At 42.2% G+C, this 27859-nt stretch overlaps 4 protein-coding genes across 5 annotated transcripts in view; 2 read left to right on the top strand and 2 right to left on the bottom strand.

Annotated features, from left to right (window-relative positions):
• The window catches only part of LOC133992195 (uncharacterized), a 28403-nt gene extending 24930 nt beyond the window's left edge, over window positions 1-3473 (top strand). Inside the window, exons 25-33 of the mRNA XM_062430906.1 lie at window positions 470-589; window positions 713-787; window positions 880-966; window positions 1057-1148; window positions 1268-1353; window positions 1443-1506; window positions 1620-1837; window positions 2309-2464; window positions 2587-3473. Of these exons, the coding sequence (XP_062286890.1) occupies window positions 470-589; window positions 713-787; window positions 880-966; window positions 1057-1148; window positions 1268-1353; window positions 1443-1506; window positions 1620-1837; window positions 2309-2464; window positions 2587-2852 (1164 nt within the window). The 3' untranslated portion in view covers window positions 2853-3473. The remainder of the gene's footprint in view (window positions 1-469; window positions 590-712; window positions 788-879; window positions 967-1056; window positions 1149-1267; window positions 1354-1442; window positions 1507-1619; window positions 1838-2308; window positions 2465-2586) is intronic.
• Window positions 3474-7674: 4201 nt separating this feature from the next.
• ntpcr (nucleoside-triphosphatase, cancer-related) lies at window positions 7675-11262 on the bottom strand. The gene is made up of 5 exons (XM_062430603.1): window positions 11170-11262; window positions 10337-10499; window positions 10143-10245; window positions 9045-9254; window positions 7675-8479 (listed from the first exon to the last, which is right to left on the bottom strand). The coding sequence occupies exons 1-5, from the start codon at window positions 11201-11203 to the stop codon at window positions 8402-8404; spliced, it is 588 nt and encodes a 195-aa protein (XP_062286587.1). The 5' UTR covers window positions 11204-11262; the 3' UTR covers window positions 7675-8401.
• A 1094-nt stretch (window positions 11263-12356) lies between these two features.
• On the bottom strand, window positions 12357-14894 carry map10 (microtubule associated protein 10). The gene has a single exon (XM_062430808.1). The coding sequence runs from the start codon at window positions 14823-14825 to the stop codon at window positions 12357-12359; it is 2469 nt and encodes an 822-aa protein (XP_062286792.1). The 5' UTR covers window positions 14826-14894.
• Window positions 14895-15616: 722 nt separating this feature from the next.
• The window catches only part of LOC133991476 (signal-induced proliferation-associated 1-like protein 2), an 85075-nt gene continuing 72832 nt past the window's right edge, over window positions 15617-27859 (top strand). For both annotated transcript variants that reach the window (XM_062429898.1, XM_062429900.1), the window contains exon 1: window positions 15617-15731. The gene's annotated coding sequence lies outside the window, so the exon portion shown is untranslated. The remainder of the gene's footprint in view (window positions 15732-27859) is intronic.

Consider the following 27859-nt stretch of genomic DNA (forward strand, 5'->3'; position numbering starts at 1 on the left):
CAGTTTTTAATGGAACTATTTTCTACCAATAGACTAGAAGAGAATACAACATTATTGTCCTCAATGGTGTAAATTCTGGAAGGTAATTAAAATATTAAAACATACACACGTTTAAAACCACATAAAAAAAGAAATAGTCAAAGAAATATAATTAGTTCCTAAGAAGAAGAAGGCAAGTCCAAAAATATCTATTTATGTAATTTGGTTGAACTGACCCATTAGTACACTCTACTGGATTTATTAGACACTGAATTAATGCAGCAGTAATGAAGTCAAATGGTTACACAATATCAATAAGCACGGTGGTAGTTATTTGCATACATACTGTAGTAATTATGCACTAAGTCTGTAGTTTGGGCTCCACAGCTTTTGTCGCTGCAGCACTGTAGACATCAAAGGCAACACAGCTGCACAGACACATATTTTTTTGCAATCAGTGATGACCGTGGAATTTTCTCTTTCTGAACAGGACCAGTCAATGAGTCTGCTGTCAGTTCACATGGGTTTGGATGGGGTCTCTCTTCAAAGCCTGGAGGACATGGAGATGCAGGAAGAATCAATGGCCACAGGAGGGCGCTGTATCACTCTGGTGAGATTGAATGCATTCTGTGTAGCTCTTTGCATATTAGAAAATATGGCTTTTAGGCTTTACCACAGAGATGAGTTGGGTTTTTTTTGTCTGAATATTTTTTTTTAATTCAAACTCTGTCAGAGTGGAAAGCCTGAGCTGCAGTCTATGGAAGGAACGCTTGAGAGGAAGCACAAACTACAGCTGGGAGGAAAGAAAGTAAGAAAGGCTCTATTTGATGTTTAAACCTGCACGGTCAGCAAATGTAAAGCCCACAGTCAGCAGCACACCCTCTTATCTTATTTTCACAGGCAGCCTCCAGAGGCTGGAACTCCTACCATGCTGTCCTGTATAGACACACCTTGTGTTTCTACCAGGATAGAAAGGACACACTGAGGGTAAGCAGAATAAAAGGTACAGAATTGACAAATCATTGAAGTGGATAGTAATTTTGTGGTCAGTGATGATCAATATATGCTGTGCTGCAGAGTTCTGTATGTGGCCTGCCTCTGAACCTCATCGGAGCTGAATGTTCATCTGCACCAGAGTACACTAAAAAGCCCAACTGCTTTCGTCTGCGGTAAGACTGTTAGCAACCACTATATTTCAGTGATGAGCATTTCTTTTCTAGTTATTTATTTCAAGAGAGAAAATAGAGGTGTAATGGTGGTTATAACAGTTGTGGTTTCTGGATTTCAGGCTGCGTGATGGTTCTGAGTATCTTCTTAATGCCTCCTCACGCTTCATGATGAAGAAATGGATGATGAAAATACAAGCAAACACAGGTAAACATAAGTTTTTATAAAAAAAATGAAATGCCAAATCTGGATGTGCCAACAATGTGATTCATTTATGTTATGTCATGTTTTAAAAGGTCTGAATGAGTCCGGGTCTTCAATATTAAGCATCCCTGTTGATCAAGACTTCCCCATTTCCTCGTAAGATATGATAGTTTAACAAATTAAAGGATTTGATTTCCAAAATTTAAACACTTCTGATCCTTACGATAATGCTTTGTTATGAATAAACAACTTTTCTTCCCTCCCTCCAGAAAGCCCTCCTTCTGTTCTGGGTGTCACGGTTTGGCCAAATGCCACTGCTCCTCCCGACATGATGTCACCTCCACGTTCTCCAGGCTAAAACCACTGGGCGCCGCCCAAGCCAAAGAGATTGTTGTCCTCACCAGAGAATTCAGTCACATGCCGCAGAGTCACTTAAGGAGTTTGGATGAGCAATCGACCATTTCATCCTCACATGACGGCTGCTGCGGTAAGATCTTCTGCTGTGTACACAAAATCTGTATTAATCTGGGAAGGGTTGACCGATTGTGCAACTGGTCCACCTTCAAACTTAGCAGAAACAATACAAGCACCACCCTTTCTTGTTGGCTATTGAACGGCCCAGCTAGACCACTAGTGATTTTTTAAAACATCATTTTTGTATAGATTTTCAACATATCGATCAACAACGCTGGCAAAAAAGCAAATTCTTACTCTTGAAGTTACTGTCATCCCTTGAAATGGAATTCTGAAATACAATTTAGCGTCATAGTGTTTCAAACTGCTTTGTTAAGTACACTAACCATCAAAAGAAATTAGTAAATGACTGTTGTGTGCAGTTGTGGTATGTACCACTAGGGGGAGCCAATGTTATATCTATATTTTCTGTCAGTTTTCTATGTTTCTCTCCCTTTTTTATTAACAATCCTTGCTTTATGATTTGGGTTTTGTCTCTGTATAGATGATGATGATGATGATGGCAGTAGTATGATGCAGACAGTGACTCACAGACTGTCAGGAGGATCCAGAGACAACAGCTCATCCTCCCCTCTCTCCCCTGTATCCAGCGGTCAGGACTGGCTCAGCAACAAGCGTCGCTCTCACTCCTTCACATCAGGTTCATTTACAGTTATTAACCTAAATGACCTTGTGGTTTATAATGTGTGTGTGTGTGTGTGTGTGTGTCATATTCAGCTGTTTGTTCTCTCCTAACGGTTTCTATTCTCTGCTTTCTCTCAGCAACTTACCAGAAGATCAAGCCTATGTTGCACACCTCTGGAGGCAGGGGCCTGGAAAGAGGCTCTAATTACTGTGTGACTCTGGTGGTTGGAGACAAGTCATCAGACAGCACGTCCGTAAGCAGAAGCACTGAGCCTCCGCTGCTTGCCATGGCTGGATGGCAGCAGGACAACTACCAGGACGCTGCTCTGAGGAGCTACGCTAGCTTGCCGCGGCCACGCAACAAGTCCGTCTTTAAAAAGTTCTTTGGGAAAAAAGACCTTTGAGGGTTTTTTAAAAACAATGACGATTTTTACAAATAAAGGATTTTACAAATAGTTTCTATTGTGCAGTGCACATGTTTGTTTAAGAGCAAAAAATGCTACTACTGACTATATTTATGATCGGAAGAACTACCACATTTTTATTTTTGATGTGCCTTAAAAAATCACTTCATGGGCTGAAAAGTATTTACAATACGAGTGTGTTCTTTTTCAGTTTTTTGGTTCATGTGAAAGGAACAATACTGTGTGAGTGTGCACTGTATAGCTGTAGATTTGATTAACTCAAAGACACGTTTTCCCACCAGTCTTAATTTTGTATTTGTCTTTTGTATCTTTTTGGATTGTTGTGTTATTGGGTTAACTGTCAATGTACAAAAACAGCAACAGCTCAGTTAGAAATCAGTTTAGAAATTACATTTGCATAGAAGTGATATCACCACGACTCAATAGCCTTTTAATAATATACTGAACTCATACATTACTGCACTAGATCATCACAGCTCCCTTTCTTCACATGTACAGTGTGTGGTGCACCAAACCCTTTCCCTTATACTTATACAAAGATCAGCAGTTTGATACTGCTTGCGCTTGTTTGATATTAACACTTCTTAAATACTAATTGTAGCAAAGACTATTCATAATAAAACATTAAAAACTAATAACTTGCTTGGACTGATTATTGGATAAAGATATTCATTTTTCTTACAATTGTGGTAAAAATGTTTGTTATTCAAGCTTTGTATTTTGTTGCCTGGAGGCTTTGAAGAGAAAAGGGATTAGATGAATAGAAAGATTAAAGGCCAGGCCAGGCTGAGAACATCTTCACATCATTAGCCTTTTTTTGCATATAAAACTTGTCACCATTCAAAGACCAGATTTAAATACCATAATCAACATTGCATTTATGCAGAGGAAGCACGCTTTCTCTGCAGACGTTATGGCTGCATAATGAGTCATATGCATGAAGAGTTTGCAAAATGCTATTGTTTAGCATTACAAAATATTCAGCAATTCTGTAAAAGATGTGTGAGGGACAGATTAGTTGGAGCAGAGAGGGAAATGGTGAAGAAATGGATCACTTGGTAATAATTTGGAATTAAAATGAAACTGTTACAACACAAATTTCAGTTTATGCTGTATACCTGCTGCTGTACACCCCAAAACCTCTGAGTTAATGTAAAAACATACACAGCAAAGTTTTGGGGCGACCACTGCTTCACCTTTTGGTTCCTACAGCGCTGTCAAAAGTCACAGTGTGGTCTTGGCATGTGTACACGCATACACACATGCAGGCGGCAGCTACAGTAGTGTATGGAATGGAAACAGATCGAAAGGCTCTGCTATTTTGTGGTGCAAATTTGTCAAAAAGCATCTAGCAGAGGCATTAATCATGGCAGGTCAGCAATCTGTGAATCATTATCGAGACTCTATAGAGCCGAATGCTGCATGACTCAACCTCTCGCAATACTGGGAAATACTGTGTTTGTTCACTTTATACACAAAATCCCCATATAAGTCATGTTCATGTGCCACAGCAATTATCTATATGTTGTTAGTATACTCTGTGCAAGACAACTTAATGATACCCAGTGACATTCAGGATAAGAAGTTCCTGCACACATGGCATCTATTATTGTATGAAAGAAGACACTTTCTTCATGGACAACAAACTTCGGTTAGTATTCTCTCCACAATAAAAACTGGTTTTGTATGTTTCTCCTTTCTGTCAAGTTTGAAATGACAACCACATCCTTTGCAGCCCAAAGGCACGCAGCGCCACCCGATTTATTGATCACCATGCCCCTGATCGTGTCCCCTCTGTGCCCTTTGACCTCCATATCATCAAGCTGACATCTCCCACTGCTTCCTTCACATCTCTGGGGGGGTGGGTTTCACTTCTCCCCTGCAGTGACAGTGATGCACTCCCTGTGTGTGTGTGTGTGTGTGTCACCACCACTTCTTTCTGAGTGTAGGATTATGTGGCCAAGCAATGGATATGTCCACCACAACACAAAACGCCCACGCACTTCTCCACACTTGGGTTGCTGCATTTCCCCTCTCTAACCACTAATAACAGCCTTCATGACACATCCTCCCAGAGGTAAAGTCCAGGTTGTGTTATGCAGCCAAGTGACTCACAGGGGTTACCACAGTCATTTGAAGAGATCCGGAGATCACAAGGAACCATCAAGGTAGTGTAAAAGGAGAGGGATGTCCTCAGGCCTCGACCCCTCCCCTGCTGATGATGGAAAATGGTCCATGTGGCTAGAAGGCAGCATGACTCTTAACACATCGTATATTTCTAGAGGGAAGTGTTAAAATTGAGCTGTTAGATTTAAAAATATAGATTTATGTCAGTATTTTGGGGAAGGGGTGCAAGCTGCTTAGTTTATGAATAGTAAAGGATGAAATATGTGTTTGTGTAGAGAGGATTTTCCACTTTTGTTTTCATTCACGTCACTCTTTCAGCTTTGATCCGAGGCTCAAAAGGTAGACCTGCTTGTGGCCCGGTCACAGGCTTTGAAACCCAACACTGTCTGCCTCCAGCAGCTCTGGGGAGCTCATGAAAGTGATGTAATGGGAAGAATGGTTTAGGAATCATCATGGTAGGCAGCAGGGTGGAATAGTGGTTAAAAACCCAGATCAAATGGCTTCATTTCTACAGCCTTCGGATCCCATTTGACATTAACTGCCCACCTGTCAAGGCCAGCAGACCTTAGTTATGCCCATTAGCACAATGAGCTGAATTAAAGCTCAATTACACCTTTCTGGGAATATATCTGAAACCCCAATGCCTGGCTGTCATATTTTGTGGGCCATGCAAAGCCTTGTAGAAGGAGCTGTGATGCTGAGAAGTGACCTTGATTTAAGGGAGTATTGCTAAGCACTTACCATGTGCGGGCTTTGGCACTAAGAAATCTGACATTGCAGATGCTAAGAAGCTTTAGCTCCAAATCTTTCAATAAATCATACAATCATCTTGGGAAATAAACAGCAAATTTGAAGTCCGGCTTTGGGAAAGCCGGAGCAGGCTTTTGTCTTTCTCCCACATGGTCTTTGAACAATATGTCAGATTTTCATCAGCTGTGCTTGGCATTTTGGCCGAGGGCTTCTCGGACAATATATCATAATGTGCCCTCACCACCTTCTCCCTCTCCATACAGCTGTCATTGTACCTCCTGGGCTGGTACCAAAAAGTGCAATAACAGGGGAGAAATGTCCTCATATAAGAGCAAGCTCCCTCCTCCTTACTTCCCTCCCTCCCACCCTCCCTCCCTCCCTCCCACCAGCAAGCTCTCTTTTGTCCTGGATTGTTGGTAAGCTCCTTGCATTTCGGTGTCCTCCATGTGTGTGAGGGATAAAGGGTGCAGGGAGCCACACAGACATCTGTCCTGCAGATATGGTGTGAATGCATCTCCGCGATATGGATATCAATTCACTTCATATTCATTCAGGCTATTCTGTGTGGCTTTTCACGCAACACTCCTGCTTAGGGCACATCAATACATTCAAGTACCCTGACAGCATGTCCAATTGGTACAGTCGCACAATTGTTATGTATGTAAAAGAGCAAGCATGATGATCACCTCTCGAGGCTGTCATTGAATAATACAATACAAAATATATAAAAATATCTTTACAGAATGCAAAAAAAGAGGGGAAAAAAGTCTCCTTTATAGCTTTAAAATTACAGTGATAGGATGAACATTTCCTATTCATCATGACACTATGAAATGTAATGTCCATAAATACACTTTATGGACAATATGGCTGCTAATTACATCATGACACATCAAAGGCATCCACACAGACTTTACATGGTCAAATTGGCAAAGTCTATGTCACTGTTACATAACCCATCTGCCACCCTGCTGCAGGGTGCTGAGGATCACCTCCCCATCAGAAGAGCCAGCTCCCTCAGCAGCACTGCTTGGCTCGCAGTACCACACAAACCATACTATCAATTCTAATTACATGTTAGTCCGCGCCTATAACAACAATGTAACGTCATATTTCCATGTTCGTCTTCAAAAAATACGACCGTTGCAATGTTGACTTTGAAGCCAATTCAGCGAGAGGTACGTCACAGTGGTGGCCGCAGAGCAGATGCTGGCACAGCAGCGAGTCTGACGCAGATCACAGCTGGCAGCTCTCTCTGCAGCCAGCTTGACAGGTTACATCAGTTATACGGGCGGTATTAAAAACAAGCCAAAAAATGTATTTTCACTTTGAAATGACCTGAAGATGCTTTGGGGCTGAGACAAATAACTTTGCCAGAGGGTTTCTATTAAAAACCTTGAATCAACTGCCAGACTTTGGAGCTCACGCAGAGTCAGTGAAATTCCACAAGCAGTAAGTTTCTATGGACCATCTTGTGAACTTTGAGTGTTCTTGAGCTGTTCACCGATTGTATAAACCACAGCCTCTTTTTCTATAATAAATGTGCATCAGGCAAAAAAGATTAATGTGCCAGATTTTATTCAGCTAGTCAGAGAGCATCACCTTTATGCAAGTTTGCCAACATGTCTCACTCTACAGTTGTAAAACCCTTCAGAGACCTCTCATGAACTGTACCAGCAGACTAAATCCTACATTAATGCACTCTGACATCTCAAAAATCCTGTATTGAGTGATACTATTTATCCTACTGTAATCTGATCCCATGTGGATATAAATTCCATTATCTTCCAGGATTGAGTATAAAATCCCTTAAAACAAAAGTGAAGCATATTTGTTTATACTGACAAATGAAAACAACACTGAAGCTTATCATCAGCATGGAGACATTTGTAATTGTACAGTTTCCATATTCAAATATAAGAAATAAATTAAAAACAGAGAAAAACATTCTTACTCTTGAAACAACTGAAGACAATAACTCTTTATTTTTCAAGTATTTTTCTTTTTTTATGCTATCAGATGAATAAATCATGAGTAGTTTGGACATAGTTGCACCATTAAATATTGATTGATTTGTGGAGCGCATCAACAGGTTGACTACACTAACACAAGGGAGGCTCACATTGCAGAGAACTAAACGGATGAGCAGTGTCCTTTAAAAAAAAAGGGAAAAAAAGAACCATTTGTCTTTGCGAACAAATCAAAATGACGTGCTTATACATGAGAAATGCCTGCTGGAAGCTGCTGCTGGACCGCTCTATGGTCAGCAGCTAAATTAAAAATAGAACAGAGCTGTTTTGAGGACTAGCGGTCGCTTGACTCTGAGAGCACTGGGGGTATTTACACATCAACAACTCAACCCCAATGCGTTCCATCTCGTAATCAATTATTCAGCATGCGATCCATTTTGAGGCAGTATGAGAAAGAAAAGAAATGAATTGTGTACATAAATACATGCATGTGACACACTCTTCCGGCAGCTCGGGATGCCCTTCAGGCTGGGTCACAACCCTGACGTGAAGCGTGTGTAGATCCACTGAGTAGTCTGACTGCGTGAGCTTGTACTATATATGCATAGAAACATGTTGTCAGCAGAAACACACACAGGAATTACAGGGTTTTCCCCCTTTTAACGGCTCTGAATCTCCATGTTAGGTTTGAGGTTTTAGGCACTCCTGTAGTGCTGACAGAATATCTTCTAGAATGGCGTTTCTGTTTTCTTTAGACACCTAAGTGGGAAAAAAATAAGCAAAAACCATTTAAGACAAGTGGGAGTGATGTATGTAATGTACATTTACACAATCAGTGCTGCCAACAGATGAATAACATGAAAACTGTGATAAAAATGTCTTCCAGCCTCACAGAACAGTGTCTACTCTATTAAACCACGTGTAGATAATCTCTGACCTACTGTCTGATAAATGAAATTACCAATCATATGTTTTCCTAAAATGTTTACACTGCCCCATAACCTTGTTTACAGTAATAACTACCCAAGCATGGTAAGTATTTTGCATGACAATATCCATAACTGAGTCTTGCGTGATAAATTATTTTGACATTTGAGACCTCCCTTTGTTGTTGAATCAGTCACGCATGATTTAGAGTTAATCCTGCTATAGGAGAGGGATAATACAGGGCATGGCCCCTCAGCGTTAGTGAGCAGACGGACGGCCTCCTAAGACCAAGTGGATAGTGTAAACAGTGTCCTATAGCTATTGTGGGACTTACAAGCTCCTACGGTGACCTAAATATCTATTTTTTTCCAGCCAGTGTGCTTGTATTTGTACTCACAGTGAAGACCTTGACATCTCTCCTGCTCCGCACCTCTTCAACCAGACCCAGTGGTTTACCCTTGGGGATGGGGATGGTGCCCAGCACGGTGCAGGAGGGGCTATCTAGAGTCTGCCTCACTGCCCTGATGAACGAGTGGCTGAAGAGCTCCATTTTCCCAATCTCATCAATGACAAACACCTTCCTGCTGCCTCCATCAGCTGACCCTACCTGGAGATGAGGGGTGTCAGAATTAAAAGACCAGTGTGTAAGATTTAGTGGCAACCAACTGAATACCCCTACCCTCATCCTCCCCTCTCAAGCTTGTAGGAGAGCCTACAGTGGACACGATACTTGTGAAAAACATAAAAGGCCCTCTCTAGAGCCAGTGTTTGGTTTGTCCTTTCTGAGCTACTGTAGAAAATCCATGAAATAGGACCCACTCCATATATAGATATAATGGGTTCATTCTAAGGTAACAAAAACACACCAATTCTTATTATAATGTGATGATTCTATTTAAAACATATTTATGAATGTTATATACCATTTCTGCCAATACACCCAACTAAATCTGACACACTAGTCCTTTAAGCAAGAGCACAATCATTGCATGCATAAATGTAAGGCTGATGAAGTTTATCATTTAGAAATAAAGGGACACCAGTTCAGTTTGGGCATGTATTGATAAAAAGATGAAATAGGTTTCACTGGAGAAAGAAGAAAGTGTCTCGTGTGCGAGAATCTCACTGACTGATGGATGACCTGTGACAGTGCATGCATGGTACACATAATGGGCGGTTTGCAGTAATTACAGAAACACTTTAAGTGAGATGAAAGTGGTATATGTGCCGCCAAGGCATAGACACCTTCCTTTACAGCGCATGTGTAGGCGGCACTCTGGGCTCACTTTACATGCTGGATTAATCACGGTCAGTGACAGCCAGACGGCACCACGAACACTAAAAATGTCACTCTGGAATTTATGTGTTTGCAGGCTTCCAATTATTCCATCAGTTTGGAGAAAATCAAAGGTTTTATGATTTGTTAAGTGGGAGGAGTGTTTGCTTTCTGTGATCTATTGATAGGGGGGGTAATTTTAAAAGACTGGTGTCTTACCTTTCTGAACAGGGGGAGAGCCAGGTTTTCAAATGACGGCAAATCGACCACATACTGCCCAACTGTATATTCCCGTCTGCCGTGAGCCGCACCAGCTATGTCTCTGTACGTTGAGATGAAGTGAGGGTTACTCAAAAGAGCGTGATGAAAGAGAGCAGCTAGTTTGATTTGGAGAAGACAACAAACCCTGTTACCTGATTCTGGACAGGTGTCCCCTCTCTCCCGTCACTGTGACGACATCAAAGCCAACTCTCCGCCCTCCCTCTCTGACCTCTTCTGTGTAAAATCCTTCGACTCCCACACCTGATGACACTAAAGCATCACAGGCTTTTTGGACCAGGGTGGTTTTCCCCACACCTGGAAAACAAGATACACTGTCAAACAACTGAAATACACTGTTGTAAATGAAGTTTAAGTTTCCCTAAATGCAAAATATGTGTTTCATTATACTCTTTATTTATTAACTATGACTTCTCAAAAACAAAGGTAAATAAAAGGATGAAACAACCCTATATAAATACTATATATCCTCTCTGATTAATACATTTACATATTGATGTACTTAAAAAAAGAAAAAATAGGTTTGGCAGTTTTTGACAGTTTTTTAAAAATTGTATTGTATATTTGTTTTTGTTCATCTCACACCAAACAGTTTTACAAGATAAATGTATGTTTTTCCCACAATAAAGTTTTTCAATCTACTAAAGTTAGCTAGAAACAAACATCTTTGAATGGAAATTATTAACCCAAAATAGTTGGGAACAATAATATTGTTTATGTAAAAAGTCACATTCTTTAATCTATGGAATAACCTGAATGAATAAACCATAACTGCGCAGTTACTTTACAAAGTAACAGGTTATGTTTTATTTTGCCTGGACAAAAACAGCTAAAGTTAGCTCATTTAACTAACCTTTAAGAGTAGCTTGCTAAATAGCACTCCAGGTTTAGATAGCCGACGGGCTGCTCTGAATTTACAGTTACTATAACCTCAGCTGCACTGACCTCAGTGTGTGTCAACAGTTACCTGGAGGTCCTGTCAAGAAAACGTGTTTGAACATTTCAGCTGACACCGCTCAGCCACGCATCACCATGCTGCTGCTGCTCTTCCGTACACAGTGAGCCAGCGCATGCGCACTAGACACTCCACTCCACAGCTAGAGGATACTTGAGGTGAGGATTCAGAGAGTAAATGAAATATGAGCAGTAACTGTAATAAAATAAATAAATAACTGTAATATATTGTGTATGGAAAATTATAGGCGGAGAAATAAATATAGCACAAAAAGCACAAGATTTAACATCTAACATTCATTGAATAAAGTAGCATAAACTGAAACTACTCAAGTACAGTACATGTGCCTTAAAATTGTACAGTTGTTTAGTATTTCAGTATTTAGTTACTTTCATGGATCCAGAACTGTTCATATTTTTTTGAAAGTTACAAATGAGCAGAGATTAAAGTATTCATTCACTTAAATAAAAGGTTTGTAAAAGAAACTCTATTACAAGTGAAACTATCTATAGTGAAAATAACCATGCAGAATGGCCCCAGACAGTGTTATATTATTTTATTACTATTTAACAATACATATTTTATAAGCTCATCATACTGTATGTTTTTGAATGTAAAATCGTAATCTTTGACATTACAAAAGCTGTCAAATAAATGTAGTGTAGAAAAATAAGCACACAATTTCCGGTGGAGTAGAGGTATAAAGTGGCGAAACTAGTACATGAAAATACTCAAGTCACTGAAACTCAAAACCTGCCACACTGGTCTTAAAATTAATGAAAGTACTGTCCCTGTTTTGCTTATCAAATAATATCAAGAAAATATGCAAAGCAGTGGGAGGTGTGAACAGTAAATACTGTGAGGCTGCCATATAAGCTCCAGCACCTTTTCTGACTTGTGACAACTCTAATGGAAATAAGAGCTTAAAAATGATTTGCATGCATAGAGAGATTTTTCATCCTCTTATATGTAACTAAGACTCAAATACGTTATGCAAATGAGCTTTACCCTACTATTAACTGAGTGATAGAGAAGTAGCATTAGCACATTATTTCCACAATGGCTTGTCTTTATTAAAAAAGTTGTCAGACATAATAAGTGAAATTTGTTAGATATGAAAAATACTGTTATTCATCTGTTTCACTTGGTTAATGGAAATAGTGCAGCCTTGATTTTACTATAATATATGTCCTTTTTATTTACATGGTGTAACCAGGGAGCTTGTTGGCCACTAGCTCAGAGATGTGCTGATACTCTTTTCCAAAATCCAGAGATCCAAGCTCATCCTCCAGTTCCTCTGCCTCCTGCGGTTCAAAGGAGGACACAGATTCTGCTGAAAATCCTCGAACTGGGCAGCTGTTCCTGGTTGACTCGCTCCTTTGACTTCTGGATGATCTGACACTCTCTGCTACAGAGCTCCTTTCCGCCTTGCTGCTCTCTGTCGTATGTTTTCCAGAGCGCACCGTTCGTACGGAAGCTGACTCGTCTCTGTCGTTGTCGTCAGAGGAAAAGCTGAGAGCCGAGGCCTGGGTTCGAGGTCGTATGATGTGCGTGCCCCTCAGAGCCCGCTGCGGAGAGCCGCATGCTTTGACTGGCACAGGGAGGACAGCTCTCCTCTGGACGGATTCAGAGCCAGAGTCAGAAGTGCGTGAGTCGAATCGAATGGGAGACTTTGGAGCCCTGGCTCGGGCGGGCTCGGGACTGCTGGTGGGGTCAGGAGAGTAAGCATCACTGGGCTCCAGACTGGTGAAGTCATCAGCATACTCCGCTTCATCACTTCCTTCCCCGCTGGAGTCTGAGAATAAAGATTTTGGGCTGCTGTGTCTGCTGCTCGCTGAAGATTCAATTTTCAGCCTGCGCCTGTCAGACTCAGACTGTGATTGATCAGATTCACTGTGATGCTCGGTGTTATCTTTGTTTTTGGCAACACTGTCACTCTCCACTCGGGGGATGTCAATAGACTTTTCATCTCCTTCAGAACAGGAAGGCCTTACAGACATTTGCAGAGATTCTTTGTCTTGTTTACCGTGAACTTTATTTGCATGTATGTTTTTCTGTTTTAGTGTGACTGTATCTTGTTGCACTGAGTCTGCCGTGATGCTTTCTATCGCTGTCTGGATATTTTCATCAACACTGGAGCTTTGATTTAATGCTGAATTTCTTTTACTTGACTTCATGATCTTATGACTACATTTTGTCTTTCCTTTGGTCGTATTTGACTTTGTTTCATTCTGTGTTAGCTCCATGCACTCACGACGTTTTACAGCAGCTGTAGAAATCTGCTTGAGCCTCAGATTAAATGTTTTAGTTGTTCCATATACTAGCTTTTTCCTACTGGACTCAATAAAAGCCTCTCTGTGTTTGTTTTTCAGCTGTTCTTCACATGCAGGCCTTAAAATTGGTGTGGAACAGTTTCTCTGGGAATGTATTTGTTTCAAATTTGCCCCCTGTCTGCTTCTCTGTGAGGATTTGGTGTGCGCCTTTCGTGGTGTGTTTCCCTGCCCGGCTGGAGGCTCTGTGGAATCAGTCCTATAAATAAACGCTAAATTGGGATGAATAGACAAGGGCTGATGTGGGCTCTGTCCATTCAAGTGTGACAACTCGACAAGGAGAGCGTTTAGTAGAGGCAACTGTCGCAAGGCTTCCCCGAGGCCGTGTGGAGTCACCACACTTGTTTGTTCTTGGTCATTTGACATTTTTGTCTTGTGCCTCGCTCTCGGGTCTGTCACCGGAAAACTCTCTTCCTCTGACAGCGTGTCCTCAAATGTGAAAACCTCTGTGTCTTGTGTCAATCTGTAATCACTTCCCTCATTTTTGCTTTTTTCTTCACCAGCATTAGTGTAGTAAAGGTGTGGAGGGCAGAATACAGTTAAATCCTCATCAAAACAATTTTCAGTGTCTTGGAGAGATTGAGGCATTTGGCTTCTTGGCTTATGTTCAGTCTGGGTGGCAACATGAACATCCTGCTTATCCTCATTCATCGATGATCTGTCACTAACATCAGACTGGTCCGGTGTTGAAGCCTTCAGTTTCTCACAGTCATCAGAAGGTAATGCTTGTGTAGTTAAATCACTGTCCTTGATGCTTTCTTTTACATGTTGTCCTCTGTGTACTGTGGTGCCTTTAAGCCCCCTCCTTTCCGTGATGTGTGGCAGCAAACTAGCTCCCAGACTTAACAGTTTATAACTCAGTGACATGGATCCTATTTTCTCCCCTGTGAGGTCGCACATGCCAACAAGCCCCTTTTCTCCGTGTGAAGAGGGAGTAGAAACACCACGCTCAACTACATCCTGTCTAATTCTGTCCATCACTTCAGCCAGAGAGATGAGGGAGGTCCCAACTAATTTGGGGATCTCTTCTTTCACATCCAGCAGCATGGCATAGAGAGGGCTGTTTGATAGGTGCGTGTGCAGTGAATGCAGGTTCATTTTGAAGACACAAGACTTGCCTCTGTTAAAGGCGTATTCCCCTCTTTTTTCTTTCTGACGCTTCATTTCATCACCTCTCTGTTCAGGCTGATAAATGAGCAGCGTTGGAAAATCCAGCAGTCGTACAGCAAGAGCCAGCTCGTCGGAAACTTTCTTTTCTTTCTCGATTCGGATATATTCAACTAGAAGTTCGAATGAAAACAAAGTCTCTATATCTTCGCTGCTGTGTCGTTCAGACATTTTAAAAGAGATATGGCCACAAAAAATTAAAAAAACAACCGGCTAGCTACTAAACAAGCTGCTACCTAATGTAGCTAATCCACAGCTTCCATCGCCTCCATGGAAACAAACAACCGTCGCAAGACTTCTACGTCAAACAATGACCCGGGATACCTGGGAAATGTAGTTTCTGGGGTTATCCTAGAATTAATGCTCAGTCAATAATGTCACTTTATTTTTTATTTTTTTTAGGTATTTTTGAATTAAAACGGTATTTTTGTATTTGCAAATACTGTTAATTGTGGGAGTTTATATCCAAATATAAACTATAAAAAAGAGAACAACAACACACTGAAGGCAAACTAAGAAAATATGACACCATGTGGCCATACATTTAAAGGAAAATTATAAGATTCTAATCGATTCGGGAAGAGTTTGGGTGAACATTTTGTCTGCAGTTCACCAGATGGTGCCACTGTAGGGCTTTTACTGGGTTTATACACTAAAATAGCCTCATGGTAAGTGGTAACAAGGCCACAGTTTACATGACAAGCTCTTTTTCTTCGCATTTTTTGCCTGTGGTTGACATTCGTCCGTTAATCTTCTATCAATATCAACCTATACAAGCCTGTAATAATCATTTCACAGAGCAGAGAGAGAAAGTGAATGGTACACTGTTTTACAAGCGTCGGTGGGCGGGGGCTTTTTTCCCCCTGCGTGTTGTCATCACGGAGGTAGGTGCTGGATGGATATCGCTATGGTCTGTGCTACTTCAGTCTGGAGGCTGAGACTGAAAGCGAGAGATGTGAGAGCGACTACAACACAGCCACAACTGGGGGTTTTTGGGTGGTTTTTTTTAACCCTTAAAGGATAACTAACAATATTAACAACCTTGCAACCTGGACAGGACGTCGCTATCGTTGTAAGGTAAGACCCGAGTGTGTTTTTACCCCTTTACCGTGAAACAACAACAGCGTAAAAAAAGTAAGGCTGCAGCTAAAAGTGAGGAGCGCTACACACACACACACACACACACACACACACACACACACACACACACACACACACACACACACACACACACACACACACACACACACACACACACACACACACACACACACACACATACACATACACACAAACACAAAGAGAGTACAGGCTTGGAAACTCACTGGTACATCAATGGTAATAGTCAACATAAAGGATGAAGTTACTTTCAGGGACCGAGGCGTAGGTAATTTGAGCGACAAACATTAAAGAGCAAAAGGATAGGTTTCAGGCAGTAGCCTATATTTAGCCTATATGTGTCTGTTCATTTAAATGTAAGGTATGGCTATGTGTACCGACTTCTTGACTCATTTTTTTGGTTAGTTTTATTTAGCATAAGCCTCACCTGTAGACCAAATCCAATGCAAAATACACTCAGTTTTAAATGCATGTTCCTAAAGGCAGACTGTTACTGCATGTTATGTGAAGTAATAGATTGAACGTCCATGCAATCATACGATGGCGTCATGTATGTGTTGATGTGTGTGTTTGTGCGTGCGTGCGTGCGTGTCTGCTGAGGGGTGATTGGACTTGATTTGCACAGGAATATTTTTGAATGAATTTGTCTGGTGGAGTGCTTCCATGAAACGGTGGGGGGCGATAAAGGCATCATGGTCCAACTGGTTATGGTTAATAAAGCCTTCACATATATTCCAGTGTAGGTGAAGCACAGCGTTACAGGTCATATTTCACTCTTTCTGTACAGTCCAGATCGAAACAGGCATTTATTTACAGCATGTAAACAAGAGTAAAAGCAATCACTTGTACTGTGCTGTTGTATTTATATATTTATTTGAGGTATCTTTAGCCACTTGCAGCAATGGGAGCTTGTTAAACAAAGGACAATTACCCCTAACATCAGATTTGTTTAGATTCTCCATGACTAATATCTGGCAGTCAGCTTGTACACAGCATGTACAATCTTGCCTCATTGCAGGCTGCTCCTGTGACCCATTCAACATACTGTGTACTGTATACTCCTCTGGGAGAGTAAACAAGTGAAATATTGTTTGTCTTCCAGCACCATATCCTTTGCTGTCTTCCTGTAGGAAGTTTAGCCTCCACAATAGCTTAATTCCCTGTAAAGGGAAATAAATAGGTCTGTTCCTCTGCTGGTGGCTAGCTGCAGACACAACAAACAAGGCACTCGAGTGTAAATGCAAGTTTCCACTGCTTAATTTTCAGTGCCCTGTATTTATGTTTTTATTGCTTCACGGGTCCCATCTGAACAGATCGAGCATAAAGAGTTTCTCTGCTCCCGGAGTGTCCAAATCAATAAGACACCATTATTTTTCACAGAGTTTTATGACTGGGAAAGATTAGTTTTCCATGGAGCTGTGCTAAACTAAGCAGGCACAGGAGTGTTTTAAGATGGCCCCAGTATGTTCACAGCCTGGTATAGCATTTAATTTATTTTCCTTTAACACTAAGAATGTTTGGCAGAAATCCAGCTGTCATAGGTCTGCACATCAGGGAGGCAATTTTTCAACTGACCACTCTCAGGAAGGGGCATAATGTGAATGTGAATAATGTGCTGTTATTGTGCACAAAAGCGAGAAAACTACTCATTTTTATCTGCCACCTTTTACATTAGATTTCTATTAGTTAGCCTATTTTCCCATTGAGCTCGGATTCATGGATTTCCCCCTCATACAGTTGGCCACGATACTTCAATACTTATTCCCTGACATGTTGAATTTTCTGCTGGAAACTGTGTTTTGGTTCCATGGCTGAAGGGGAGGCAGATGTAGATGAAAATGAGGCTGTCTAGGTACCCTGTCTCGCCCGCTGCCAGCAGCGCACTCCTAGAAGGAGACCCATTCAGCAGCCATGGTAATGACAGTGCCAGGAAAGTCTTTCAATCTTAGTTTGAATAGAGATCTGTTTCATTCTGCCATTAATGGGGTGCGCAGAGGGCCCTGAAGAAGAAATATGTTCTCATCTATTTCTAACAGCGCCTTCTGCATGAATAACCAGACAATGGGTAATTGAGCCGGATAGATATGTCTTTCAAAAATAAAGTTATGTGCACAATGTGTACTCAGCTGAACAATGAGGCACCTGTCAGGTTTTGGCAGAGAAGCGGCTTCCTGTGACATGCCCACAGGCTGTATCCAGTTGTTATCATTGCAGAGCTGTTTAGGATGTCTTCTGGCCTGGAGGGCTTGGAGACGCCCCACTAGAGTTTCAACAGTTATGTGTTTGTGGCAGAGAATTTGCCTGTAGAGGTATTACTATAACACACATAAGTGTTTGGGTGTTTTCTGTTGGCATGGGGATTACTCAACAGCAGTGGTTGATTCCTGCCTTCTTATTACACCACTCCCCCTGCAGCACTTGACACCTGTCTCCTGATCTTTCCTCTTGTTTGTCTGTGTTCCCACGTTGCTTTGCTACCGCTGTTCTGACTAGTCATGATTTTGAGTGGAGGAAAAAAAAAAGACTCAGATGCGAGCCACGTTTTTTACGGGTGATGCATTTCTCCTCATTGTATTAGAGAAGCACGCCAAACCATGTGGTACCCCCACCCTCCCCCTTTCCAACAGATCCCACACCCCACGCATGTGACGAGGATCAGGAAACCTGGTCTGGGCCGGCTGACTGTTTGGCTGACTGGCTGGCCAGGAGTCACAATAGGCCTCCCAGACCAAATCCTGTTGCTTCAAAACCAACCAACCAGCAGACAGGGGGATCACATGCTGCCTGCTCCTGTTGTGAGAGCCAGACTTTTTGTCCTTGTCTTTTTTGTCAGCCTTTGTTTTGGTTGCAGTCTGGATTTATGGAAAGATTTAGCCCACTCATCACTGTCATGGAAAGCACAGATGCCGTCATTAGGTTGATGTTTTTTAATGAGTTGATCAAGTGTTCCACGGTGGGTCCCGTCTGTATGCAACGTTCATCACGTGTACAAGTGCAGAGAAAGATTGGAAATAAAGAAAACGATGTTCCTACAAAGGAGTCACAACCTTTTCGAAATGGAATATCAATTAGATTTGTAACATTGACGATCAATTAGAGCCCCCAGAACAATCCGCCTCATCAGTGCTAGCTATACTAGCCACTCATTAGGTGTAAAAAGTAACAATAAACCCTTCATGTCATTCTAAGAGACACACTCACTTCTCAAGCTTCATCCATCATCTTTTTCTACATATTACACGACTTCTTATGTCCAATCAGTGTAACGGCATCTGCATGTTTAACAGCTGGCTCGGGCGCTGGCGTATGTCTGCATGTGTCTCAGGGAACCACAGGAAAACACCGGCAAACCCTTCACAGCATCGTATTTTTCACTCTTTATGTGATACACAGAAACGAGATGTTGTGGCCTGTGGCGTGTGTGCCCTCCTTTGCCGCTTTGCTTGTTTATTTATTTGTGTCTAGTAGATGTATCGTTGGTTAATCTGACTTGACTGATGTGGTTAAGCCTCACGGTAGATACTGTAGATTAGATGCAGATGGATGAATGTTTGGTCATATGTAATGCCTGCCATTTAAAGGCACTTCACTGGGGGAATTTCTGTATTGTACTTTGCATGTTTTTAAAAGAGAAATGTATACGATGAACATTTTCATGGCTATCAAGTTCAGATGTCTATGTGAATGGTATTAGAAATAGCGATAGCTTCTACACCAGCCATTCTCTTGTGGCTTGCACGTCTTCCTTCTGCTCTCCTCTTTATTTTCCCACCCTCTTGCCACTCGTCCAGTGACTCAGTGTCGTGCCAAGCACATCTGAGTGAAAAATCGGTGCTGTGGCTGGAGGGGAAGCTGCTGGATGGAGCAGATGGTAGAATGACAGAAGTCAAATGCCGATCGCGCCATGGCTGGTGAGGACCCTGTCAACCTCTGGCGACACACAGGCGAGCCTCTGAAGGATTGAGGAGGAGGTGGGAGGTGGGATGCAGGGGGCAAGCAGGGAGGTTAAAGGTTTGAGCCCTCCGATGGCCGACTTTGCCATCACTGCCTGCTCATGCATAGGTAGACTGTTAATGGTAGGAGAAATCAGATGAGATTAGGCATCTGATATCTGCAACCAGAGCAATGGATGGTTTATGTTGTGCTAATCGCTATATCCATGTTACAGCTGTTTGGAAGCCCTTTTGTTGATGGGCCAACGATGAATACAACATATTGTGTTATATCCATACATTAGATATTACTACTCACCGGTCATGAAAACAAACATCATATGACCAGCTTACACACAGCTTGAACCTTACTGTTAAACTGTGACCCTTTGAAACCTCACATGAATTTCTGGACTGAGCTCAAACCGACACACTCGACTGACAGACGGATCTACATATGAACTTTTAATGTACGACTGTGTGTGACAGATGTAGTCCCGACAGTCAACAGATGTAACTGTAAGATATTTTTCCATCTGAAAAACAAAATCACTAATCCTCATGATAAGCTTTTTGATCTTCAGACACAATAGTGAAATGTGGGTCATCTCAGTTTATTAAAGAGCACCATCACCATCATAATTATTGTTAAAGGTTTGTATCTTGTTTCCATTTACCTGCCTCCATTAACCTTCTATTTTTGCACTAAATCTATTACTCATCCTTTTACTGCAATGCTACCCACCGGTCATCAGTGCAAATACCACTTGTGTGACTGTGAGCATGGGAGGCTCACTCTTTGTTTCACCAAGCCAATTATTTAACAATGTCACTCCACAAAACATTTGTTTTCATGCATTATGGATTTGCAATAGTCAAACATATAGGAAAATGTGTCTTGCCAAGATGAATTATGTCTGCACCTCCTCTTCCCTTAGGGACTCATTAGTGTCCATATCAGGAATGTTGGGGGGGGGAGGCCACCGAAAGTTGCAGACCCTCCCTACATGTTTTGTCTACATATCTGTCCCTCTGCCACAATAGGGAGAAAGAGTGCTGGCCAGTCATTAACCCAATGGGCGCTGAGTCCAAGGACCAGCCGTGACCCATGGGGTTAACTCTGTCTGTGTTCCCCTCAGCGGGCCCAGACAATCGAGACGACTGACCTCTCTGGTCACAGCCAGCCCCCAATGGGAGATAAGAAGGGATTTGGTGTGCATACCTCCTTCTTACTGTAGCGAAAAAGAAGGGGCCTGTCTGAATAGGCAGACAGGACTGGGTGTAGGTGATCCACCCAGAGTCCAGACAGCATGCCTCTTTGCCTCTCTGTCTCTGTCTGTTCATTCATTGAATATCATCTTGGTGTAGATGACAGCGATGGAACTGCAAATTGGCTAATATTACATATAAAAGAGGTCTGAAATGCTACAAAATGAAATCAAATAATCATATGAACAAATACAATAAATAAATCAATAAAGTGAGAAAATAACCATTGACGCACAACGCATTATTATGCAACATTATGGTGCCTGTAAGCTATTTGTTGTCACAACACATTGAACCTGTCTCCTTTCAGCCAATCACATGCCAGTAAGAATGATGAAATAATGAATAACAGTGAGTCAAGTGAATGGCTTTATCTCACAGCTTATTGGATTATTTATGTATTTTAATCTATTTACGCATACTATTATTTATTTCGTAATTCCTATTTAATAGCCGTTTTTGGAGTCCTGAATGTAAATCCTGCTTTGAAGTCATCAAATGTAGATTAATACTGACTGAACCTCTGCGTGCAAACATCTGCGCCCTTGAGTGCCAAATTGACCCAAGGTAAGCCAAGGAGCAAATAGCCATCGGATGAGTTGTTTTAAAGCGTAATAGTACGCTGACTTGTTTCTGATAGAGGTTGATTGTAATTAACAAGTCAAATGGAGCAGAGCCGTGACAGATGTGCCATAAAGTGCTCGGCTATGGTGTGTGTGTGTGTGTGTGTGAGTGTGTGTCGTGTGAGTGTGTGTGAGAACCATTGAGGCATTGCTGCTGGAGCCAGTATCCTTCACTTAACCTCACCAGTGCACCGCAGTGCCTCCACAGTGTCGCTGAGTATGAGGTGGTGCGGAAATTCAATTCAGCTGGATTACTTCAATAGATATTACACTGTACCTTAAGAATATAACAAGAGTCTAAGTTGCGTGTATGTGTGTAGCTGAATAATACTGCTCTGTTGTTTTCTAGAGGCTGACTGGTGTTGTTTTGAGTCGGCCTGTCCCGCTTTGAGCGCAGCAGTACTGTGAGGAATGTGTGTGAATGTTTCAGCGGATCAGCCTTTTTTACAGGAAGGAACTTTCTCCTAAACAACCTCTTTATCAATTGTGAGAAATGTCTGTTTTTTTCTTGTTGGGCTTCTTTCATGTTGCCAGCTCTCTGACACGAGACAAATGAGAAAGTCTAGTCATGGTCTGTAGTCTGTCATTGTGTTTTTAGAAGAGCTGACGAAACACTGGGAGGAGGATGTTGTTCTTGTTTGTGTTTCCACTGGTCCATAAATCAGATGATAATGAGCTTAGTTTACTGAAAATGTGTGGTTTATCCCGGGAATCCCAGAAGTATAACAAAACTTGGGTCTATTTGCGGTTTTATTTTCACTGAGAAGTTCAAAGTGGTTTAAGACGATGTGTTATTCTGATTGTGTTATTCTTTAATTTGACAGCAAATGTTCACGAGAAGAAATCAGAGGCATTATAACATTCTTTCAACAACCTTTTTTTAAAAATTTCTAGAGTTTTCATTTGGTTAAAATAAACATTACACTCCCTTCGATATCCTTGAAAGATAAATATTTTGTCTCTTGCAGTACTCTTTAGAGTGTACTTTTGAATTATGCACACCATTAAACCACGACATCGCTATGTAGCCTTTGTATCTACTTACTGAAGCACAAAAATGCCTTTACGTGACGTTGCCTTTGGCCTATTTTTGTAACTTGCTGTTAGCAAAGATGTACGAGTCTGTGACTATTTTAGACGAGCCTGAGATACTGGAGTTACTGGTGTGTATGGGAAACCCTTTTTACACAAAGTGGAAAGGGAGGACTAAAGCGGAGAGGAGCTGAACTGTGCAGGGGCTGGCGCTCGGCCTGGCCGTGCCTTGTACTAGGGGCTGCAGCAGCAGTATGATGTGTTTAAGGAGCACCAACTCAGCCAAGCAGAGCTAATTCGAAGCCAGAGTAGTATATTCCATCTCACTTGTTGTTGTTTTTTCTTTCTTTCTGTCTTTGCAACATCATTTTGACTAGCCTTCCTTTTATGCGATTTCTAAAGGCTGTTGACGGAAGATAATGATCTGGAGTGACAGTGGCCTGATTTTTTTTTCTTCTTTTCTCCTGCTTCTGTAATCGCGCTGTCTGTCAATGTGGAGGAGATCAACTGCTCCCTTCCTCCCCTCAGCTGAAGTGTATTGGAAGCTGCTGCGGATGTTTGGAGGTTAGCCACAGGGGGTTGGACGCTGTGGGATCCAGAGCCAGAGGGCCAGCACATTTGACACTGAATGCTAGTCTTTATATGGGTTTACTGCCTTAAAAGAAGAGGGAGCAAAGGAAAAGGAGATTACATAACGCATTCAGGCAAACCGTGTCCCAGACACTATGTTAGATTACTAACAAGAGGTCTCTGTATAAGTAATTCTTACAATGCCTCGCAGCTACACCGTGTGTTCATTCAGTGCTTACCTTCCCCGGGCTATGTTTACTGGAAGCCTGTGGAAGCTCTCTGCAATGTAAACAGGACTGTAAGGCCACATGCAGTTCAGCGCTGAGCAGTATGAGTTCGAGCCAAAAACATAACCAAACACGCAACGGCTGGATAGGTGCTGTGTATCTGACCACAGGAGCAGCTGTGTAATTACACAGCTCTTTTTTCTCATCTGTCTCGAGATAATCTGTGTTTAGGTGGAGCACACCAAACACCAAAGGTCAGAGGTCGAGCTGAGCCTCCCACTTGTTGATGGATTGGCTTTGTAATGTATTTACTTTAATAGACTCGCGGGAATTTGAAAGTTTGTGTTTTTCCTTCCTCTGCAATACTGCCACAATGATACCTCCCAGGTTTGCTGTTTTTTTGTACACATGTACACATAACACTTCAATAATGAAATGTACACATGCCCATAATTGATATTTCTCTAGCCCAAATCTAGCTGTGTAAAGCAGATTTGAGAGTTCCTCGTTTACACGACTCTAAAGAAATGGGGTTACTGCCGAAAGCCAACAATAATCAGGTTAGTGAAGTGTATGTAAACACACTGATTCTCATCGGGTCACACATGAAGATCCGTTCTCTCAGGTGGTGACATTTGACATTTTTCTTGCGGGGGTGTAAAGAGAGAAATGATTGTAGGTTAATTGTTTCCTGTCATTTTGTTTAATTTTCACTGAAAGGCGCTCTGAGTCCTGAGGAGACCTCTTGGCTTTCCCCAGACTCTGCTCAAAACACAGCTTAATCCCACCCTGGTTAGTCTACACCACTCTGTTTATTGACTTGACAAACTGCTGCTGCACCATAGCTTCGTCACATCAGCGTTTTTGTTGTTGTGCTGCAGAATCAACATCATGCCCATGGCTAGATTTATAATGTAGTATATGATGGCTTTGCAAACTCTTGTGATAAAACCATGAATTAGACACACACTCAGCTATGAGCCTCTGATTGAAGATCTGTTCCCCAGGGATTCCAATCCAGGAAAACAATGGTTGTTATTGATTTAGTATTGAATTGTATTACTGTCACCACTATTTCAGGGGTGGTACTAAAGGGAATTTAAATATTTCCTATTTCTGAGCTGGTGTTTCAAGGTCAGATGCAAATATTAACATTTGACTTCAACTAAAGAACTCTATCTCTTAATAGCAGACAAGTTGACTAAGAACACACACACACACACATACACACATATATTTATAGCCCATGGGTGTCGTCCATCTTATCAGACCCTGCTGGATATAACACGGCGCAATCTACCAAAAAATGAAAGCAAGACTTTGTATGATTCATTCCGCCGTGCTGGTGACCCCGAGAGCAAGTTGTACAGCTGCCAGCGCCTGGTGCGTTCTCCGAAGGCTGCCATCTTGGTGACATTCTTCTGAGCCTGCTGCAGTTTCGAGATAAGGAAGTGAGGAATAAGGAAATCTGTGTTTATTTGGGATGCTTTTGTAATGTCTGGCCAGCTCTGTGATTAAGGACAGACACTTTCCTCCGCACATCTTTCATCTTGTGCCTGATCTCTGCTTGAGTGAGGTGGAAGTACATTAAAGAATCTAACTCCAGCTCCTTTTTTATGTCATTGGGAATTGCATAAATATTAATGCCAACGAACATCTGTGTGCATTCACCAGTGAGTTATCTTAAGAGGAGACGCTGCTTTACGCAGTAGACCGTACTCCTTATGACTGTTGGGACATTTGTTTTGTACCCCCCCCTCCCCCCCAACCAAGCGGTTCATAAGCCCACCCCTTCATAAGATCCAGCTCATCAGATCGTTGGCCTCGATCAGTTCGAAAGGTCAAAGGTCACCCGATCACTGGGGGCCCTCACGTCAGGTCGGATCAGTGCACTTCGCTCCTGGTGGTAGGAATGAATTCATCCGCATTTATCTCCCTGGACACTTTCCCCCCATTAAGCATAGTGGATGGGGGGATGGTAAGATGGTGGTGTAACGAGGTGGGAATAGAGAGATGTGGAAGCAAAAAAAAAAAAAAAAGAATAATGGCATTCATAACACTTCCTTCTCTTTTATGGTTCATGTACAGTCTGTGTGCGTGTATACACAGATATTTAGAATGGGATAATAATGACCCGTTGACTGGAGGAATGGGATGTGGGCTTTTTTGTTGTTGATGGCAGCTGACTCCTCTCTAAATCAGTCAGATCAAGGATGTGCTGATGAGTGGCAGCAAAGAGTGGAGCAAATTTTAGAGTGCAGTAATTCCTCCTGATGCTTTACCATCTTTAAAAAAAAAAAAGTTTTTAAGGGAACCTGTCCGTGTCCGTGCACGTTCCACCGTGAGCGTTTGTGTGCGTTAAATGCGTTTGTGTGTGTGCGCGCGTGTGGGTGGCTCTCAGCGGGAGGTTAGTCTTTGACACCCTTTTAGACGCCACACCTCCCTTTAAACACACCCACCGCATGCCATGCCAGCTGCAGCTGTTGTGCCTCAATGCTAGAGATGTAGAAAATTCCTCTCACTCTGCAATTAGAGCTGCAGATTGCTGAATAGCGCACATTGCGATGTCCTAAAATTGCTCTTGGTCCCCTTTCTACTCCCGAGAACACTGAGTAAATAGAAACTGATGAGAGCAAATCATGAATAAACTGGCTCGGTCTGTCTTGAAGTTGACAGATTGTGTTTTGTGCGAGCTGCTCCTTGTGATGTGCTGTTACCCCGGTTAAAGAAACTAAAGGGTGGAAAAAGGCCTCATTGATGGGGTGGGTTTCTCACGCCTGACTGAGAATGTTCGCTTTCCATCGAGTCAAGTGGTGCATTGTGATCTCAACCAAAGAAATGCAAATATATAGAACAGATGTACTACTTCTTTTTGCCCCATTTGTCAGCAGGAGTAATCCCTCACTCTGGTGGAGATTGTGTTGGGTGCACTCTGGGTGCAAACCTAAAGTGTTAACAAGGGAAAAGCATGTCACCATGGCACATGTGATCCTCAATAAGGCTAGATGCTCAGGAGAGATAAATGGAAGCTTTTGTGGCCTTTGCCAGAGGGAGAACTACACAATGTGGGACACACACAGCGCAAGGTCTTTTCCAGAGAAAACAGCTAAAAGCAGCATTTCTGCAGTCCCTCCTCCCTTTCCCTCTTTCACTCTCTCCTTCACTTTCTCCTGTCTCTCACTCTTACTCAGTTCCCCCCTATTTTTTCCCTTCCTCGTGAGAACTGAACCTTGGTCCCATAATGTTTTCATAAACGGGCTGAGGGAATGGAAATAACTCTGACCATTTCCCATTGCTTCCCTCCATCCACTCTCCCCCCACTTGCAGTCTCTTTACAAGGCTGTGGACACTACTTAAGCACACTTCCCTTAATGATGCACAGTGTTTTACACCACTCTGAGCACTAGCCAAGTATACATTTAAGGCATACTCACACACCCTGTACGTAGAAGCCTGGATATAGCCATGCTACTACTACTTCATCAGGCATTAGGCTTCTCCACTACTACAACTGCTTTGAACTGGATGGAGGTCAAATTGGCCTGCTGCCTGGGATTTAAAGTACCACTGCACATCCTTCAACATGGCTAGGAGACTAGCTCAGAATTACTAGCTATTTTACTCCTCTTCCACTACAGCCTACAGTATCATCTCTCGTCATTCAAGACCTCTCCTCTCATTCTTCTTTCCAGCCATTTTTGCCTTTATGTCGCCATTAATTCTCCGTCCCTATCTTTCGGCTCTCCATTTGTCTTCTCTCTTTTCCTCTCGTTCCTCCCCTTTGTGACTTTGATGCATTGTTGTCTAACTGTCACGGTGTAGCCGCCGTCTGGGGTTTTTACATGTACATTTGCATGTCGGTTGTTGCCTACATCTGCAGGCCATCCTGCCAGGACTGGGCAATCTCTCATGTGGGTGGCTGCCCTGGAAACAGATGTTTTTGATGCCACTTGTAGGGGGAAAAAAGGCTTTGAAAGCGACTCGATAAAAGAGATGCCAGCTGCATGACAAACCGGGGCCGCCTAGTTCTCAGGAGCTGTGTCGGAGCCATTTCTCTCTGCGCTCTGGAAACATGGCCTGTGGAGAATAAGAAAAAGTTTTCACTTAATCAGACTGTTCCCTTTGGAGAACTTCATTAATTACAGGAGGAAGTTGCTGTACTGGAACATATGCTCCAGATGGCCACGGACATCATGCTATTTCTTGTTGTCATTGTTTTATTTTTTTGTATTTACATTCTTTTTTTCTTCAGATCTTTGCTGGTCATACCTCAAGTATGTCAGCAGATTGATGCTGACATACATTTATGAATGTATCCCCTTGTTGTTGACTGCTTGTTTGTTTGTAGCAGTGCCTTTCACTTCTTTAGTCAGCCATGTTGCAAGCATCTGGCATCCTCTATGGCCATCTAAAAGCACTGGCAACACACTGCT

Source organism: Scomber scombrus, chromosome 12 (assembly GCF_963691925.1).
Source record: "Scomber scombrus chromosome 12, fScoSco1.1, whole genome shotgun sequence".
In the NCBI taxonomy this organism is placed as follows: Eukaryota; Metazoa; Chordata; class Actinopteri; order Scombriformes; family Scombridae; genus Scomber; species Scomber scombrus.